At 43.5% G+C, this 18,709-nt stretch overlaps 1 protein-coding gene across 1 annotated transcript in view; it reads left to right on the top strand.

The window, feature by feature from the left end:
- The window catches only part of IntS4 (integrator complex subunit 4), an 85,204-nt gene that overhangs the window by 22,737 nt on the left and 43,758 nt on the right, over positions 1 to 18,709 (top strand). Inside the window, exons 5-13 of the mRNA XM_065435525.2 lie at positions 3,080 to 3,219; positions 3,869 to 3,989; positions 6,167 to 6,238; positions 6,795 to 6,969; positions 7,037 to 7,242; positions 12,608 to 12,750; positions 12,812 to 12,927; positions 13,014 to 13,147; positions 17,829 to 17,980. Coding sequence (XP_065291597.1) covers positions 3,080 to 3,219; positions 3,869 to 3,989; positions 6,167 to 6,238; positions 6,795 to 6,969; positions 7,037 to 7,242; positions 12,608 to 12,750; positions 12,812 to 12,927; positions 13,014 to 13,147; positions 17,829 to 17,980 — 1,259 coding nt within the window. The remainder of the gene's footprint in view (positions 1 to 3,079; positions 3,220 to 3,868; positions 3,990 to 6,166; positions 6,239 to 6,794; positions 6,970 to 7,036; positions 7,243 to 12,607; positions 12,751 to 12,811; positions 12,928 to 13,013; positions 13,148 to 17,828; positions 17,981 to 18,709) is intronic.

The following is an 18,709-nucleotide window of genomic DNA, read 5'->3' as shown; positions in this document are numbered from 1 at the left end:
TGTGAGTGTGCTGGCACAGTGTTGCAATCTTCAGATTTTGCATGTTCTTTGCTGTCTTCAGTGGGTACTCTTTGCCTCATTAAAATAAGATTTTAAATGCATGTTGTTGTTGTCTAGTAACTGTGTAGGTTTTCATGGTAATTTCAAGTGGGGATATTATTACTTCAGTTTATCCATTTGTTTGTTATAATCTGTTTTGTTATAGCAAGGTTTGGTTGTGTAAGCTTTTGTACTGTAGTTGTGCCCAAGTTGGTTGAATAATACTACTACTATTACTGATATCCTTTGTAGCAGGGATGGTAAAGCGAAACTCTTGATTCAAAAGTTTGAATAAATAGTTCTGCAGCCTCTACTAGCACCAGCCTAATTAAGCCTTGTGGCCTAGTTGACTCCACTTGCTATATAGAAAACACTGCATCCTGTAATATGCTTATCAAAGTAATCGTGAAACTGGCATGTCACTCTTTTTCTTTTGTGCTTTGGCAGAGACTGGTGCAGGTGAAAAAATATGGCAACCAATGAAAACATTTTTGAGGCTGTTCTTTACTCACATGCAGAGATGTACATGCAGAGATGGCAAATTGTTGTTGTTGCTTTGTATGGCATTACTTTCAAGGTTCGCACGTTGCTTGTGGTGCTTAGTTTGATTCTCATGCAACTCACTTTAGAACATTTTGCGTGCTTGCTTTTTTCACTTGATGGCTCGGTGCCAGATCGGTGTGCCATTTGGTTACTGTGCAATGGGTCTATGCAGTATCCATGCTGTTGGTGGAAGATGAACACACTCTCCTGGTTCCTTTACTAGCATGAATACCTTCTGCTTTTCGGAAAACAGTTTCATGCTGGCAGAGTGAACAGTATAACTGTACAATTAACTTTGAGGGAGGCCACAGCATGAACAATATAACTACGCACTAACGAGGGAGGCCATAATACAGATTCATATCGAATACCCTACTTTTATGCTTGCTTGCATTGCCTGTGTTGTTCAACTGTAAACAAGTTCCTTGACCATCCAGGGTTGCAGTGTGTCCATTGTAAATCCCAGTACAGTTAAACCTCAATTTAAAAAAAACTTCAATATAGCAATTTTCAATATAACAAAGTAGTTAACTTTTCATAATTTATTGTCCATAGAGCATCATGTATATTGAACCTCAATATAACGAAATTACACTGCTGCTGTGAAGGAATACCGAACTATAAATGATCACCTGTCGTGGTGGCATAGTAGCTTCAGCTTTGTGCTGCTAAGCCCAGGTCACGGGATCAAATCCCGGTTACGGCATCTACACTTATATGGGAGCGAAATGCAAAAACGCTTGTGTACCATACATTGGGTGTACATTAACTCTTTCAGGGTCAAATTTTTTTTACTGCAGATTCCAATTCTTCTGAGAAACCTATTTCGAAAAAAAGTTACCATAATTTTTCTAGGGTGGCCATGAAAAATAAATATTTTGCGTTGGTATATATGCACTCTTTATTCATAAATAACAACAATAAAAAAGAAAATAAACTTATAAGAAATAAAAATTTGATGCCTTGTTATACACAGTTTTGAAGGCTTAGAAAATGTGCACACAAGAATATTTCGCAAGTCTCAAATGTTCCTGCTCTTACGCTAATATTTACGTCCATAGCGTAATTGAACTGTGTAAGTGAGCGCACTCAAGAAAACTGTGTGGTTGTGTGCACATCAAAAAAGCAAAACACGTGACAAAATCCTGCTAATCTTCATCTTATTGCCAACCAGAGGCAATTACTTTTCGCGAGTCTCAAAAAAAAAGGAAAAAAAAGAGAAATGGAAAAAGAAACGCATGCACAGTCGCATCCTTCCTATGTGCACCCCTGTGAGCACTAAACGAGTGAGAAACAGGTGGTTGCCCTTTGAGCTACGAGATAGCTATCAGTGTTACGAGCACAAGAAGCCGAAACCACCCATGCAACCAAACCCAAACCGTGGCCCGACTGCGCGAGCGGTAGTATGTAGACGCGCCGGAGCAAACTAGCTCTAAAGCAAACCATGCAACGAAAACCGAGATAGGGAGGCACAAGAAAAAGATTCCTTGTGTTTCCATGCCAGGAAAGAAAAAGTTTGGAAATTGGCGCGCTTTTTAAATGTACAGACGGCGCTGTAAATATACGGCATCGACCATTTTGGACTTGTTCGCAGTGCTGTATATTTACGTCATTGACCCTGAAAGGGTTAAAGAGCCCCAAGTGGTCAGAATAATTTGGAGCTCCCCACTACGTCCTGCCTCGTTATCATATTGTGTTCGGGGTGGCCACTGAACAAGATTCATAGCAGCCACATCAAGGTGCTTCTCATCTAATGATAGCTTCCTGTGCTGTTTATTTTATTTCTGCAGTACTGTGCTGAGAAGGTAGGCAAAACTCGGGGTACTGCATCAACCAAAGTAAATTTAAAAGAAAAGAAGAGTTTTCGACTCCCACACAGGACCCTTGTTTACAGGTAAAAGAAACAAATGTGTCCGAGCAGTTCACTTAAATAGGCTTGAACGTGTGACACAGGCAGTGCGCAGACATTGATGGTAGATTGCTATTGCTCCTGTTCAGAGTGTGCGGAGTAGTCTGAATCGGGAGTGACTCAAGATAAAGGCATCAGTATAGCCCTTTTTCCCTGTCACGGACACGTGCCTTCCCCCACTCGATTGCATGGCCACTTAAAGTGGCATGCTCAGCCAAAGCACTGAATTTCACATTTTCTTTTCTCACGTCATAATCATGCTGCTTAAGACACCTTTCAAAGTCCCCAGTTCTGCCAATATATGTTATCATGTGTGCTGCATAGTCACAGACTACGCCGCACACTCTGAACAGGAGCGATGGTAATCTGCCGTCAGTGTATGTGCACTGCCTGCATCACGTGTTCAAGTCGAACTGCTCGAACGCATTTGCTTCTTTTACCTGTGAACAAGGCTCCCATTTGTGAGCCGAAACGTCGTCTTTTCTTTTAAATTTACTTTGGTCGGTGTAGTGCCCCGGGTTTTGCCCACCTTTTCACCATGTTCCATCCTGATAAGAGGGGCTTTCGTCGAACACTAAACTTCTGCAGTACCGTCTTCATGATCGGGGCCTGAAGCTGGATGTGAGCCTGTATGAACATGTGACGACTGCATTGACTGATGACTACGAAAGTGTGCGGATAGCTGCCCTGAAGCTGGTGCAAGTGATAAGCCATGCATATGGAAACAAGTGAGTGTTTGCCTGAGGCAGTGCTTATCCTTGTGCCAGACATAACTTGTGCCAAACACTCCACTTACTTCTGGTGCATATCACTATGCAGCATGCTAACATATGTGACACTGACATGAAGTACTGTTTCTGATAGCCAGTGAAAAAATTCCTGCTGCACTCTAAGCCGAGGCTGCCTACCAGCAGAGTATAAAATGTGTTGTGGTACACTTTGTAGCCCAGATGCAATGAATTGTGTGATAAGAGACTGGAAAGCTTTAGGTGACAGACAACACTGTTTCGATTTTAAATGGGTTATCTTTATTTGTATAATGTCCATAAAATGTTGTCCCCCTCATGAGTCACGTATAGCAAATGGCAGTATATCTGAAAATGATGGCACTGATTACACTGCTGCATAATAAAAACATTAAGGATAAGAAAGGTCCTTACATACAATCTTAATTCAGCTACAACATAATTTAACTAATAACTCTGCCTGATGCAAAATGAGGGCTATTTTGTCCTACGAGCTGGTACTGTCTTTTTGTTGAGCTAGAGATTGCCCTATAGGCTTGAAGTGTGAAGCAACAAGCCATTGGTGTGGTGGATGGGGAACACTGCTTTCTTTTCGTATGTTATTTGATGGGGTGGGGTTTCTGTGGGGCAGCCTTGTGCAGGTACGAAACAGCCAGGAGCAAATCCGACTAGCAGACGATGCTTTTGCCAAGATCTGCCAGATGGTCGGCGATCTCTCCATGTGTGTGCGCATTGAAGCAGCCTTGCTGATGGTGAGGAATCTTGGGCATGCTCATGAAATCAGCAGGGCAAGCAGTGCTATGCAAACATTATGCGCAAACATTTAGTTGCCTTAAAGGAAATTTATTTACTGTGTAAAACAACCAGTGTTTGTGCATGATTTGTTATATATAAGAGAACATCTGTTATTTTTTAATTTTTACCCTGAGAAAGTCTTGCAGCTTGCAGAGCTTATTGTGAAAATTTTTTTTTACCAGTATTGAGGAGCGATACATCAGGACAACACCTGCCCAACATTTTGTCTTACAAGTCGTAAGTCACAAGTCGTAAGTGGTGTTTGCACTGCTAAAAATGCTTCGTGATTATCTAATTCAAGTAGCATACCTTTCAGCTTTATGCACTTTGTCTCACTGGCTGATTTCAGCACACCATGAGATTGTCCACTTGCTCTGCGTCCTTGATCATACCTCGTTACAGTAAAACCTCGTTGCTTCGGATTTCATGAGACAAGAAAAAAAATGACAGGATTAACGAAATGTTGAATTTTCTAATGTATCAACAAACAAACAAAATAAATGAATGAATAAATAAATAAACCCGCTGTGGTGGCATAGTTGCTATGGCATTGCGCTGCTAAGCCAGAGGGCATTGGACCAGCTCCTGGTGGTTGGCATTTCGATAGGGGCGAAATGCAACAATGCCCATGGTGCATTGCATTGGGTCCATGTTAAAAAACCCTCGGTGGTCAGATTTAATCTGGAGCCTCACTACGGTGTGCCTTATAATCATATTGTGTTTTTGGCATGTAAAATCCCTAAATTTAATTTGAATGTAACTTTAACGAGAAAGAAATGCTTACTATATCGATGTGTATTTATTGAAGAAATCCGTAACCCCCATTTCTATTCTGTACAAAATCTGCGCCAGAGCTACTGCCGTTGTTACCTCATGACTGATAATTGCTTGCAGCGGCAAGAAAGAGCCTCACCACTTCCTTCATAATGCGACAGCGCCACGAGCATGTCTTCATCCGGGTAGATGTGCTTTTCGAAGACCGTGTGCACATCCAGATTATTTTATTACTCGGGGAGTTCATTGGGAACTGATCATCAATGGATCTCGGTGTAACCGGCAGGTTTGAAGCCATTGCACGGGCTGCAGTAGAATTACTTTTCATCCTCAAGATAAGAGGTGTTCTTGAAAAATTATTGTAGAAGATCTGTGGGGCAGTGCCCCTTCATAACAAAAACGTTGTAAAAGCTGGCTGAAGAGTGGTGCAGGACTCTTCAAATCTTATTGGTAGTTTAGCCTTCTTAGTTGCATCAAGTTGGGAGAAACGGAAGGTACTGGAAAGAATAGGAGCCTCTAGCAGTATACTGCTTTTCATGCTCCCCTTCTGACAATGACTTGCCACAGGGCAGAGCATTGATGCTTTAGGTGAAGAGCCACAGCTTCCACTGTACCATGAACTGTAAAAGGAGTGCAGTGGTCTTGCACTAGTATGCATAGAAGTAGCAGTTTTACCTTCACAGTTCACTTATTCTGCAGGTCATAATCCTATGAGTAAGTGGAAATTAAGTTTCATGCAGCAATCCCACGAAAAAAAAAATGTTACTCCTTTATTAGTAGAGGCCTAACTTATCATGTAAATAAATTTCGTAGGAGCTTGCGTTCATATTGATTTGTTCATACAGACTTACGAATGAACAGTGCTAAGACATGAGTTAGAGCAGAGGAGTGCACACACAGGCTTACCATTGGAATATGTAAATATACCAGTCAAAAATTTGTCAGATTTGTTTTTTCTATACATAGCTAGGCATATATGCACCTGAAAAGGAAGACAAAAAAAAACGTCTTACAATCATGCGACAAATGGCAACTTCAAGATGACAGATACGACTCGTTTTGATGCAAGTTCTGTGTTCTTTCTAATTCTTTTGCATGCATACTTTGTTATGTGTACATATATGTGGTAGACAAACAGTTAATCCAGTGGTGGCTAGACAGTGCTTGGTGTGTTTTTTTCCAGTCTGGGCCATCTTCAAACAGTGCTTCCATATGCATTCAGTGGAACCTTTGCCTCTGCAGTCGTAAAGAGTGCCGAAAATACATTGAGTGTAGTTGCCTTTAAGTGTTCATGTTATTGTGAACAGCAACATCCCAGGGCACATTTCTAGAAATTGGCTAACCAGACTTGTTGTTGCAGGGTACCATGGGCCACGTGAGCCTGCAGTTTTTGGAGCAGACTCTTGACAAAAAGCTCATGTCCAATCTCAGGGTGAGCTTTTCTTTTTTTTTTCTTTTTTTCTTTTTCTTTTTTTCTTTTTTTTTCTTTTGACCCGATAAAACGTCTTTTCGGCTCAATTGGTTAGAGCATCACATGCATAATGCGAAGATGTGGGATCGTTCCCCAACTGCGGCAAGTTGTTTTTTCATCTACTTTCATTGCCATTAATTTATTATTTTTTAAATTCAATTGGTAAGTACGAGTAATTTCCCCTACATTTTCTTTGGGGTCTTTGTTTGTTGGCTTCTCATGATATGATTAATAAAAATCGGGCCCCTCGGTTAACCCCCTTTCAAGACGGGTGGATGTCATTTTTCCCTTTCATAAGGTTTCCTCTACCTTGCGGGCTTCTGCATAACTGATTTGTCATAGCCCCTTTATTTCTTTGGGAAGTTAGACCAAAGCAGTCAATCAGTCCATCTATACATCCGTCAATCTGTCTGCCATTCTATCAGTCAGTCACAGCTTGCAGGTTTTTCCTAGAGTTGGCTGCAAGGGGAAGAGATGGGAAACCAGCTAAGTTGCTTGTTCTCATTCTACTGTGCAGCGTAAGCGGTCAGCACATGAGCGACAACGGGAGAGCTATGAGAGCGGCGAATGGTCCTCAGGCCAACGGTGGGCAGACGATGCACCTCGCGAGGAAGTGGATGCCCAGACTGTAAGCCTCATGGGCTCAGGTGCCTGTGGGGCGTTCGTGCATGGCCTGGAAGATGAGTTCCTTGGTGAGCATGTGCAAGGGAGCCCCATAGCAGCAGGGGGACTAGCTGTGCTCTCTGTGGTACTGTGCAGAGGTACGGCTGGCATCCCTGGACTCCCTGTGTCGGCTGGCCCTCCAATTCCCATCATTTGCGGCCCAGTCTCTGGACTTTATCGTGGACATGTTCAATGACGAGATTGAAGAGGTGCGGCTCAAGGCTATTCAGTGCTTGGGCCGCATCAGCAACCAGATTGTGCTGCGTGAGGACCAGCTGGAGACCGTCCTTGCTGTGCTTGAGGTGAACCAACCTGCTTGAGGCCGCATGTTTGAATCCTTCTTTTATGAGCTTATTAGTTGGCCTAAGTGCTGCACCAATTGTAACATGACATGATGCCCAGAGAGAGAGAGAGAGAGAGATTGAAGATGATCTCACCACTTTCTCATGAAGATGTTGAAATCACCCTGTTCTGCCTTCAATTGGCATTGTGTTCCAATTGCTATTCTCTGTCAAGAACTTACTTGTTACCTGCTTTACTAATGTGCAATTCCAGATAAATGCACTTGGGTATATATATTTTTTCTAAACATTGTGGACAGCCTGGAGCTGTATTCTGCAACAACTCTTTCCATTTTTAATTCTTTTTGCCTTTGTTATTGGCTTGCTTTGCCCCCACTATTGAAGGGATTGACCACTTGGCATAGCAGGTAACAAATGAATAGGAACTGAGGAAATTAATTTTTACAAAATATGCCTCTATCTGGAGAAGTTGTAAAATGTGATGCAAGGCTTATTGCAAGTACTCAGTGTCCCCAAATGTATGGTGGAGATTGTGACATTAGATTTATTGAACTACAACATAAAAACTGACAGGGTTAGATTTCATTAACATAAGCCTGGTATTTAGGCTGCAGTTCAGAAAAAGGTCATACTGAGGACCGGAACGTCCTGACCTGCAGTGTAGCTCAGAGAGGCTGATGAGACTGAGTTCAAATTAACTGGGCAGTTGTGAAGATATCCGCTGCACAAGCTGAACAGAATGCTATAAACACAGTTTTGAGAACACAGCCTTTGTGTCCCTTCACACTACAAACCAAAAAGTGCTACCATACCAACTGACCCAACCGTCCATCCTTTTGAGAAAAAGGCATTTAAAAGTTTTGCACAGTTTTGCACTTCACTTAGAGGCACAAGAACTGCACATATTCTCTCTCTCTCTCTCTCTCTCAGTTTTTTCTAACAATGCAGCATTATTAGCACCACTTCGAATAACTTTTGAAGCTTTCTGATACAGCTCCCAGTGCTTACTTTTTTGTTTTACCTATGATGTTCACATCTTGTATGTTGCATGCCAAGAGAACAGAATTACATTTATTTTAAGTTTCATGTACAAAATTGCCTCAATGATGGCTGTCTCTATTAATTAATTATACCCGACAGGCTTTTTGTCAGAAGGTATTACATAGTGGGAAACAGTTTTTAATCCAGACAAAATTATGAACACAAAACTACAAATACTAGACCTAATAGTTCTGCAGAAACCCGCAAGGTGGGGAAAAGTAATTAACAAAGGGAACATTAGACATCCACCTAAATGTAGCTAATTGCTACAAAGGAGCAATTAACCATGTTTGGTTGGATGTCTAATTTTCCCTTTATTAATTACTTCTCTCCACCTTGCGGGCTTCCACAAAACTATTACATCAAACTCTTGCCTTTGCTTCGAGTTGTTGATGGATTTGACTTCACCATGCCGTCCCCTAGCAGCCTGGTTGGCTTAGATCGTAGAGCAGCTGCCCCGGAAAGGTGGTGGTCCCGGGTTCGAGTCCCAGACCAGGATGAATTTTTCTTCAACTGCGAGGCTTTTCTTTCGAGGAACCTGCATGGGTTTCCTTTGTAGCAATTAGCTATGTTTGGGTGGATTTCTTTTCCCTTTATTAATTCTCTCCACCTTGCGGGTTTCCCCAGAACTATTACGATAATACAGAGATTACGACACTAGGGTGACAGTCGCAGACTGCGATTGAAAACTCCCGGAAAGTCCTCTAGGCTACACTTCCAAGCTATGTTCGCCACAAAAAAGGAGGCCGCCTTCCTCAGAAGGACCTGAGACAAAATTGATCTGCATGTCCAACAACCAAGAGTGATGAATTTTAATCAGCCCGGTGAAGGCGCTCGCGTACCTCGGATGCTGAAGGAGAGAGGTGCCAAGGAGAGATCGAGAGGGGCCCACTCCACAGGCAATGTTAGTACGTGCAGTGCACGGCGTATAAGTACATAAGCCGCACATAAGCACATAAGCCGCACATATAAGTAGCAGACTCCACATCGTGCTGGCACCGATGGTTGTAGGGAATGCACACGTGTCGATATAAGGTTGGAATGATGTGTCCCCAGTGATCGCACGGCAAATGTCCCAAGTTGAACGTGAATCATAGACAGGGTTTCAAGGGGTCCCCACACACTCAACACAGTTGAACCACAAAGTGCAATAAATAAGCTGCAGTGTGCTTTCTTAACGAGTGCACGTCGAATTGTAGGAAAGTACATGTACCACCTATGATTCCTATGATCACAGCAGCAAATTTCTCTCTCGAAGAAATCTCATTTGCATTTTATGTCATACAGGGTGATATTGTTTGGGGCCACAAGGATAGAGCTAGCGCCTTGTCATACTGCATGCTGGGACCCTACATATTTCACCTCATATTTTTGAAACTTTTTTCCCTAAAAAAAGCATTTTAGTTATACATAAAAGTACTTGTAAGTGGGGCCAGAACATAGAAAAACATCTTCATATCTTTTGTTACATCAGGGTAAAATTTGTGGGCTTTTTACAAGAAACTGAAAGGGGCATCTAATACAAAAGAATGCCTTTATATCCACACATTTTTTCAATGTACAACCTTTGACCTGGAAAGCATGTCGAGCCACATTGCACTGTATGTTGTCCTTGGTTAGTATTGCAAAGCAAAAAGGATTGCATTTTGTGCATATGATTGTATGCAGTCATTTAAGTTTCTTGACTCAGCCTAAGTGGAAAATAATGTATTGATCCTTGTTTGCTTAGTGAAAAATGGTGGCATGACAACAGGCCTTTCCTCGACAAGCATGCATGACATGAAGCTCTGGCTCTCTCTCACCTCCCATTCCATTAGAAACTAAGAACTTGTATGTCATGAAACGTTGACAACCGGCTAGAAAAGGTTAATTGAATAACTCCGGGGCATCCTTTTGATTTTACTGTTGGGGCGCTAGCATTTTAAGCCTCCTATGCAAGTCGCATGTTTTCCACAATAATGCATTTCTGCTTAACTGGTTTATTAGACACAGAAAGCTATCACTGGGGAGAACCTTGCCCCTGGAGGTCAAGTTCTGTAGGCTGTTGTTGCCATTTGCGGTGTTTTCCTGATATGGTTGAAGGACAGTAAAAATGAAGGGTGAGAAAAGATGGGAAAACAAGGGGTGGCGGTGTTCATGCTGAAGCGAAAAGGTTTTGCTTTACACCTTTCACATTTCTTTGCTGTGATGTGCAAACCATGAATGTGCACAGTGGGGAGGTTGCCTTGGAACAATTGATGTTGTTCAGCATTAAAGTGTTTATTTCGAACTCATTAACACTTGCCTGATGCTCTTTGGCCATACTTGGCCTTTATGCCACAAAACACTGCATATCAATCAATCAAGTGTTCATATATGCTATCTTTTACGAAGTAGACTGTTAACTACAAAGAACCTTGTCTGCAAGGTTTGTGCACTAATCCTCATTATGATGAATATGCCTTGACTCTACCTATAGAGAGGCAGTAGAGAGTTTTAGAATAGGGGCCCTAAACGTGCGGGGCCCCAGAGAAATGGCGTCGAAGCCACTGTCTATGCGCGAGATGCAAACTGCGTTTGGGTTCTGCATTGGGCACGCTATTTCACTTATTTAGCGAAAGCCCCAAAAGCTGCCCTAAAAGATTTGCGTAAACAAACGTGGCAGCATGCATCGAAGCAGTGGCTCTAACCTAGCACCAAACTGGACTCTATTCGTGGTAACATGTTAAGTTCGTAAGCTAATAAAAGTTACTGTGGTTATCGCTTTCTCTCAACTAGCTTGTTACGAAGATCGATTCATTAGATGCCACTGATACTGAATTTAATTGTGGATATCATGGCTCGTAGGCTGAACATGGCTTAGTGGGTTACTCAAAACTAAGCGTAACTAATTGTTTGCTGCTAATTAAATAACCTCTAAATTGTGAATAAATGCTAAAATACAAAAGTCAAAATTACTATTCTTAGCATAAAATGGTATATTTTATTTATTTCTAATAGCTTTTCTTTGGTGCCATAGTGGCGCTGTCAGCGCAATATGCTGTCTGCAAACGCAAAGCCCTATTCCAAAACTCTTCACTTCTGCATGCCTCAACGCTAACAGCCACAAAGCTCTTTGGGGCCCCAAACTATTGGGGCCCCTACTCTAAATCTCTCTAGTGTTACACTTCATTTGAGGAATCATCAGTAAAGCTCCCTTTGAAGATTTGCTTCAGCACCGTACTTTTACTTGTGTCTGTAAACAGATGCTGTGAAGGTTGGAGTCAAAGAAAGTTTGTGAATATGTTCACTAAGAAGTGAGCAGTAAGCTGAAATGAGTCTTTAGAGATTGGCGTTATACTTTGAATATAGGCTTATAGTTTGCATCATACTCAATGGCTGTTTGCAGTTGCTTATACAGTTGACTACCGTTAATTCGATCCTGACGTGACCGATGAAACTGGTTGAATTATCCGGCGGGTCGAATTGAACAAAAAACAGAAAAGAATGCTGCAACATGTCATTTAATCACTTAATAATATATTGCTTTTAAACATAGCTTCGCCGCCATGCAGTCATGTTATGCGGTGAAGCATGCTATCTGGGGGGGGGCGCCATTGTTTCTAGACATAGTTCGTTTTTTTTTAATTTACTCACGCGCATCTGCCATCTCCAGTCACAGTACGAGCACCAAGGCACCTAATAAGTTTACTGGCAGGCCTTCAGAGTTTTCCCACTCTTTTGTTGGCTTTAAACATCCCTTCAACGTTCTGAGTTTTTCATTTTACCGCCTTCCTTTTCAATAGATTTCCCAAAACATAGGTGGTTTTTCTCCGTTTCTCGGTGCATGGCAAGTCTGTGCACATATAATTAAGGAACATGTACTAGGCCCTGTTAATGGTATCATATACGAGACGCATGGCATGCGAAATGAGGGCTCAAATTTGCTCAGCAACATCACTAACAGCTCTGAATGGCTGCCACTATGCTTATTAGGTATTTTGTGGTCGTACTGTGACCGAGGATCGCGCATGCATGCCTGTATACTTATGAAGTGCTTACCATGTCTCGGGACAGTGACCCTTTTCATTCTTAATATGCTTCACTGGAATAAATTGCATGTGCTTCACCGGCTAACACAGCTGTATTGCGGCGAAGCTGACTAGTCAAGTTGTAATTATCCGGCGAAGGCCAATTTTGAGATCGAAATAGCGGAAGTTTGGGCCCATAGAAATTTATTGGCGCCAGCAGAGACCATGGATTGGGATCGATTTAACTGAAAAATCAAATTAACAGGAGTCGAATTAAACGAAGTCTACTGTCGAACTGAGTCGTCCAGGTGCAAATGCTGTCAGCACTTTTGCAGGACTCGTCGATGGACATCCGGGAAGCCCTCCATGAAGTTCTGGGTGGCTGCTGCCTGTCAACAAAGGCAGGCCTCAAGGCATGTGTGGATGCCCTTCTGGACAATCTCAAGCGCTACCCGCAGGACAAGCGCTCTCTCTGGAGGTAGTCCACTTACGGATTTTCATGTTTGCCTTAAGGACAGCTCCTCTAATGATAACTGCAGGTGCCTGCGGTTGCTGGGGCTACGACACCCATATCTGGCACTGCCATTGGTTCCTGAACTCCTGGGCATTCATGCATACTTTGACCTGCCAGAGCCTGATGTGGAAGATCCAGCTTGTATCCTTGAAATGAATGAACTCTGTTGCTTTGAGGAAGTGTGCCCTTTAGTGAGACCCATTAGTTCCCTTGACCTGCCACTTCAGACATGAGCACACTGATATTGGTGTTCAATGCAGCAGCGGGGTGCCCAACCATGGTGCCACTGTTTGAGGAGCACACGCTGCGGCACTACTCGTATCTCAAAGACTCCTTCCCCAGCTTGGTGCCCCAACTTAGGGTTGGTTCTCCTCACTGGCCCTTTTCCATTTGTGTCAATTCCGTTTACTGATGCAATCTGTCTAAAAGAGTAAGTCTGTACTGTACTCGTGACCTCTCAACAGGGACCAGTGCCTCATATGCATTACCTGCATCTCACCAGAACGCTGTCTCTAGATCTGAGCAAATGTGTGGCCTGTTCGGTTTTTTGGGAGCTCATTTTTACCATGGATGGTTGGAATGGTCTTTCATTGCTACCTTACTTTGCTGTGTCACTGTCTGTAATTTTTCTGCCATCCCACAGCTGTGTTGTGTCATGCTGCAACTGCTTTACTCAGAATAAAGTACACAATTATATTAGACAACTCTATCGTCCATGCTGCCACTTCCTTCCCATAAAAAAATGGCCTTTTTTTCACTCCCATCAGCAGTAGCAACAGCCTTATGTTGCAGTACCTCCATGTCAGTACAGATTTATGTGTTTTAATATGAGCAATACTGGTAGCCCACCAGATGCACTCACTTTTTTTAGGTATATGAGCTTCCTTTGGCTAGCTGCTTAGCTTTCTTAAAGTGTATACATTTGGTAGAGCAGCTATGTGGTACTTGTCGTTGAACCATAATCTGTAGAAATGGGGGCTCCTGGCTGTTTGCATAGCTACTTCTACTGGACATGCACTGCCCTTTGTTCAGGCTCAACTTAAGTGGTGGCTGTATAGATTTAGGAAGATGATTCTGCTACATTGCATTAAGAATGCACTCGTGCATCGGATCAGCAGATTATGGGATGTGAAGGTATGTCATGGTTGGTGTTACAGTTTTCTGCGCAGCTACCTTCATAGCACTAGGTTTTAATGTGATCAGCATTCTTTAGGAATTTCATGCACATTTACAGTACTATCTTTCTGCCTATCTTTCTGTCTGCCTGGGTCTCTAACTGCTTTCCTGCTGGCTTGGGTTACTGGGTAGTCCATGGTTAAATGGGTGCAGCACTGGGCTGCTGTGTTGAGGGAATAGGATTTGAAAACAACTGTTCGACCAACTTAGCTCACTAGGTATATGCCACTGTTCTTGTTCTTGTTCCTTAGTGAAGTGTTGCAACCACTCTGGGAGATCAGCCATGAATTGGGCAATCAGAAAACTGTTACTGTTCTTTTTTTAAGGGGGTAGGCTACCCTCGGATACCAACTTTTTTGTTTATTGAGATATCTTAATGAAATTTTCAGTATAGACTCATAGCAAAAGCATTAGTATAACTACAAAAGTTCATGCAGTTATGTTCACTGGTTCACAAGTTACAGCAATATGTCAGAATGGTGCACATGGTTTTCTGATTCCAGGTTTGGAGAATTTTCAAAAGGTGCTGAAACTGTGAAATTCACTATGATGATTCCCAGATGGATACCTCAGGGCAAAAGAGAGCCCCTTTTTTTAAATTTCCTTGCTGAAAAATTTTAACAGACCAACGAATTTAGTGTTGGTTATTAAGATTTTATCAATCAAATTTTGATTAAATATCACAAATACAGACACAAAATATTACAAAATATGGGCATGTCTCGCCCTCAGAAATTTATTCAGATACACAATAAAGAAAGAACTTATGGAAATCTGATGAGCGGTTACAGAGATATGGCTGGAACAAGCAGCCTCACCAGCCAAAAAAAGTCATTTTGAGAAAATGAGCTTTGAAAGTTTTGAGCACATATATTGGTCTAAAATGACCCTGTAGCATAACTGGTGATGTCCTTAGGCACCCTCTTCTTTTTCCGCCTTTCCACCTTCTCTTGCGATCACTCCTTGGCCTTTTTCAAGCACAGAGAATCTTTCTCGGCTGCTCGTTGAATGGCCAGGTGGCCAGGTATTGGCCTCATTGATGAAAATAGCTCTTGGGTGGCCCTGTGGCGACCAGCATTATATCACAAAACTGCCTCATGCAGTGCTGTCTATACAGCAATCAGCGACGCATGCTGCTCTTTGGGCATCAGGGACCACAGCACAGAGTGGCATGATTCTGATGCATTCTGCGTCTTTGCTCCCAGGCAGCGTTGCAGAAGAGAAGCGTTTGAGAGGCGCTCATAAACAGGTAGCAGTGCTTCTGCAACATAGCCTGGAGGATTGTACTGATGCTTCGGAGGTGGCACACCATCACTTTTTATGGCATTATGATGATACCACGAGTATCTACCCTCAGGGCACAAGTTGTGGTGAGGATCCTCGTCCGTCGATGTCACGTGGTGGTACGATGCCATCACTGCACGCAGCCTTGCAGCCACATCGTTGGAATTGTTTCGTAGGGCCCAGCGATAATAGTAGGTCAACTTGTCGATGACGGCCTTTGTCAGCCTGCCCTTCCCTTGTAAAGCCTTGTCACTTTTCTGCACAAGGTTGGGACCATTCCATAAACATTTTCTTGCACAAGGGCAGAGAAGGTGGCACTATCTCTGTCAGACACGAGCATTGTGTAACGGAGCTTGTGCTTTGGCACCGAACATGAGAAAAGGATGACAGCTGCCTCAACCTACATCCTCCCAGACTTAGAGTCAGTGTTTTTCTGGCACATATGATCCTCCTGCCAGCTTGTGTAGTCTGGTTCTCCAGGCTTTGGTCCTACTTGGCAACCAAGGCACTGGTTCGATAAAACAAAGTCGTCCAAGATGAGGCCCGTATGATATTCAATTATTGCACCAACTCCAATATGGGACATGTGGCCACGTTTGTGCCATGTTCCATCAAAGTTTACTGTGATATCCCTGCTGAAATATGGATCCATTTTCTTGTTGGTGGTTCTCGCAGCAGAAGCAGATCCTGCATAGAACTTGTCTATGCACTGTTTTTGCGGTTCCTTGAATTTCTTCAAGTGCGCTTCTGAAAAGTCTTATGATGCAGGCCATGATGGGACACATTCATTGCTGCCCAAAAGTCATTGAGGGCTGTTTGTCCCTTCTCTATATGTTTTGTTGCCACAATGGCTCTTATATACACGTCAAAGGCCACTGACTCATCCTGACGAGCAGAACTCCATGAGCTTGCAACTACTCCACAATATAAACATAGCAGCTCAAGCTTTGCTGCAAGTCCAAGTTGGGTGCCTCCTTGAACCTTCATCCCAGTTGTGAAGCACCGCTGGCATGGGGTCCAGGATAGCAGGTCACCTAGGGCATCCATTTGCACAAGTAGAAATTTTTCGCCTTCACTTGTAGCAGTGGCAGCTTCAGGATCGCACTCCATTGCTTGAAAGTTTTGCTCTGTCGCTGACATAGCGCCAAGTCCTCGTTGCACAGCAGTGCGTTTTTTATCTACTACCTCTGCTCTCACACATCAGAAAACGTGTTTTCAAGTACACAGTGGACGCACAGTACACGATCGCACTGTCCGAGGCAGATGAAAGAGTGGATGTGGAAGCCGCTGTCGATGGACACGAGACACCAGGCGCACTCGTCACGACAAATTCTTGCAACGGTGGAGCAGGAGTCATGTTGCTAGAAGCACCGACACAACCTGGCTCTTGCGTAGATGAAGCAGAAGCTGCCCCACAGGAACCATCGGTGCGATCATCGTCGGTGCACGGGCGAGCGGCGAGCTTCGCCATGCGGGCGAGCTTCATAGAACGCTTCCTTGCACCGAACGTGTGTAGCGTCTTGAGTTTCTTTGGGTCGTGGCTGACGGCACAAGCATCGGCAGGCTAAACGCAACGATGGTCTCGTAAAAACGGTTGAAAAGCGTCTTGTAAAGATGGTAGAAACTTGGAGAATATGCGAACGGCTGCAAAGATGGCAAGCGGAACGCACAAAGGGCGCAGGCGATGGAGGAGCCAAAGCAGACGACGGCCAGATGCATTATGCAGGAGACCACTACTTCATCGCACGCAGCAGCCAATGGGAGTCGCGGGTTCCCCCGTGTCCTTGAGAAGCGCGCGCTTCGCCATATCTCAGCTTCGTGTCTCAGCCGCAGGAAACTTGAAAGCTCTCGTGAGCCCTTCAATCATGAGCGATTTATGTCACTGCCGCGGGTGGCGGGGAAAAAAAAAGCACCAGAATGCATAAACAAAATAACACCAAAACGGCAGCGCTTGGGGGAGTGGTGGAGAAACGGCGTCATTTCGTGGCACTGCCACTAGATCTTTTCACGTTCAGTGATAAGCACAAGAGAGAAACATGGCTTAATACACTCATCATATAGGACTCATGTCAGTGGGGGCAATACGGTGTGTTGCTACATTGCTTCAATGCTAATCACAGTAACATCAACATTCATTGTGTGATGGGTTCTAATGAAATTTTTTTGTCCCTCGACTAGTAACAAATATCTTTGCATGTTCTAGGAACAAAACAGTATGAAAGTGAACACAGTGACTCCTGTCTAACTGGGAACTATCATTGTACTTTGGCTGATCTTAGCCGGTTGGAGCTAGTGGCTAAATGGCCTTAGCAGTGAGGTGGTGGTGGCTGCATGTCCTCTGGAGCAGTCGTAACAGCTGCAAATTAAAAAGGAAAACAGAGAGTAAGACTGCCTACAACCATGAGATGTGTGGCCATATCAGTGCCTGCAAAAGCTCTGGGTAGAAGCTACAATGCAAGTAAGGGTTAATTACAGCTCAGGCCTGGACACCAGTTTGACATTTTTGCATAACAGCCATGCATTTGACTGTAGCTGGCCTACCAACACTACAAGACTAATGTTGGAGCACGTGTCTGTTGCAGCTTCCAAATCAGCAGAGTAGCCCTTCAGAAGGATTGGCGTCTTGCTCCCTGGCACAGTCACACAGCTTCCTGCACCAGGCACTTGAACGGGCATGTGCAGCTGAACTCCGGCACCCTGCGGCCAGGCAGGGGTGGCTTGAGACGTCCATTCGGTCAGTGCCTTCTCTTCAGTCTAGTTTGCTCAACATTGCTCCATGCTTTTACTGCTGCTGCACAGGTGGTGCTGTTGGTGACAGATTTATGTAACAGTGCAAGATGCATTCAACACTGAACACTGTGTTCATAACAAAATGAGAACACATGCACACTTTGCATATTGTCTCTACCCTTTGCCATGTTGAATACAAATGATCCAGCCTGGCTTCGTAATCTTAAGCAGTATGCCTCAGATTAAAGAAGAGAATTGGCTGATGTAAGAGTGCTTCTTCTGCCCTTCTGCCAACACTTTAGGCAGCTATCTATCCATAATTTCTTGTTGTCTTTTCTGTATCTGTTGGTCTTCCCATTATTGTGCATGGCAACAACTATCTAAAAGCACTTTTAAAATAGTAGTGTGTCAAGACAGTACAATTTCACTTGTAATTGGAACCAAAGATAACATTGGAGCAGATGAAATAGAAACATGAGTGGCTCATAAAGTGTTGATGTGTTCTCGGTAAACGTAAAATAACTGCTTCCCTAATTGTCACAGGACTTAGCCCTTGTGAAAATGTGTCACGGCATTGAATGCCATTGTGCCGTCAGGTACCAGAATTTTAGTTAGGACACATGAAGCTGCATGCAGTACGAATACAGGGTTTAAAATTGTGCTAAGGAAGCAAGGGCACAGAAGGAAAGTGGACGGCACCAGTGTCTACTCTTTATCCAGTTCAGGTGTCATG

Source organism: Dermacentor albipictus, chromosome 1, assembly GCF_038994185.2.
Source record: "Dermacentor albipictus isolate Rhodes 1998 colony chromosome 1, USDA_Dalb.pri_finalv2, whole genome shotgun sequence".
In the NCBI taxonomy this organism is placed as follows: domain Eukaryota; kingdom Metazoa; phylum Arthropoda; class Arachnida; order Ixodida; family Ixodidae; genus Dermacentor; species Dermacentor albipictus.
The sequence above is the reverse complement of the archived record's forward strand: the minus strand, read 5'-3'. Positions and strand labels throughout refer to the sequence as shown.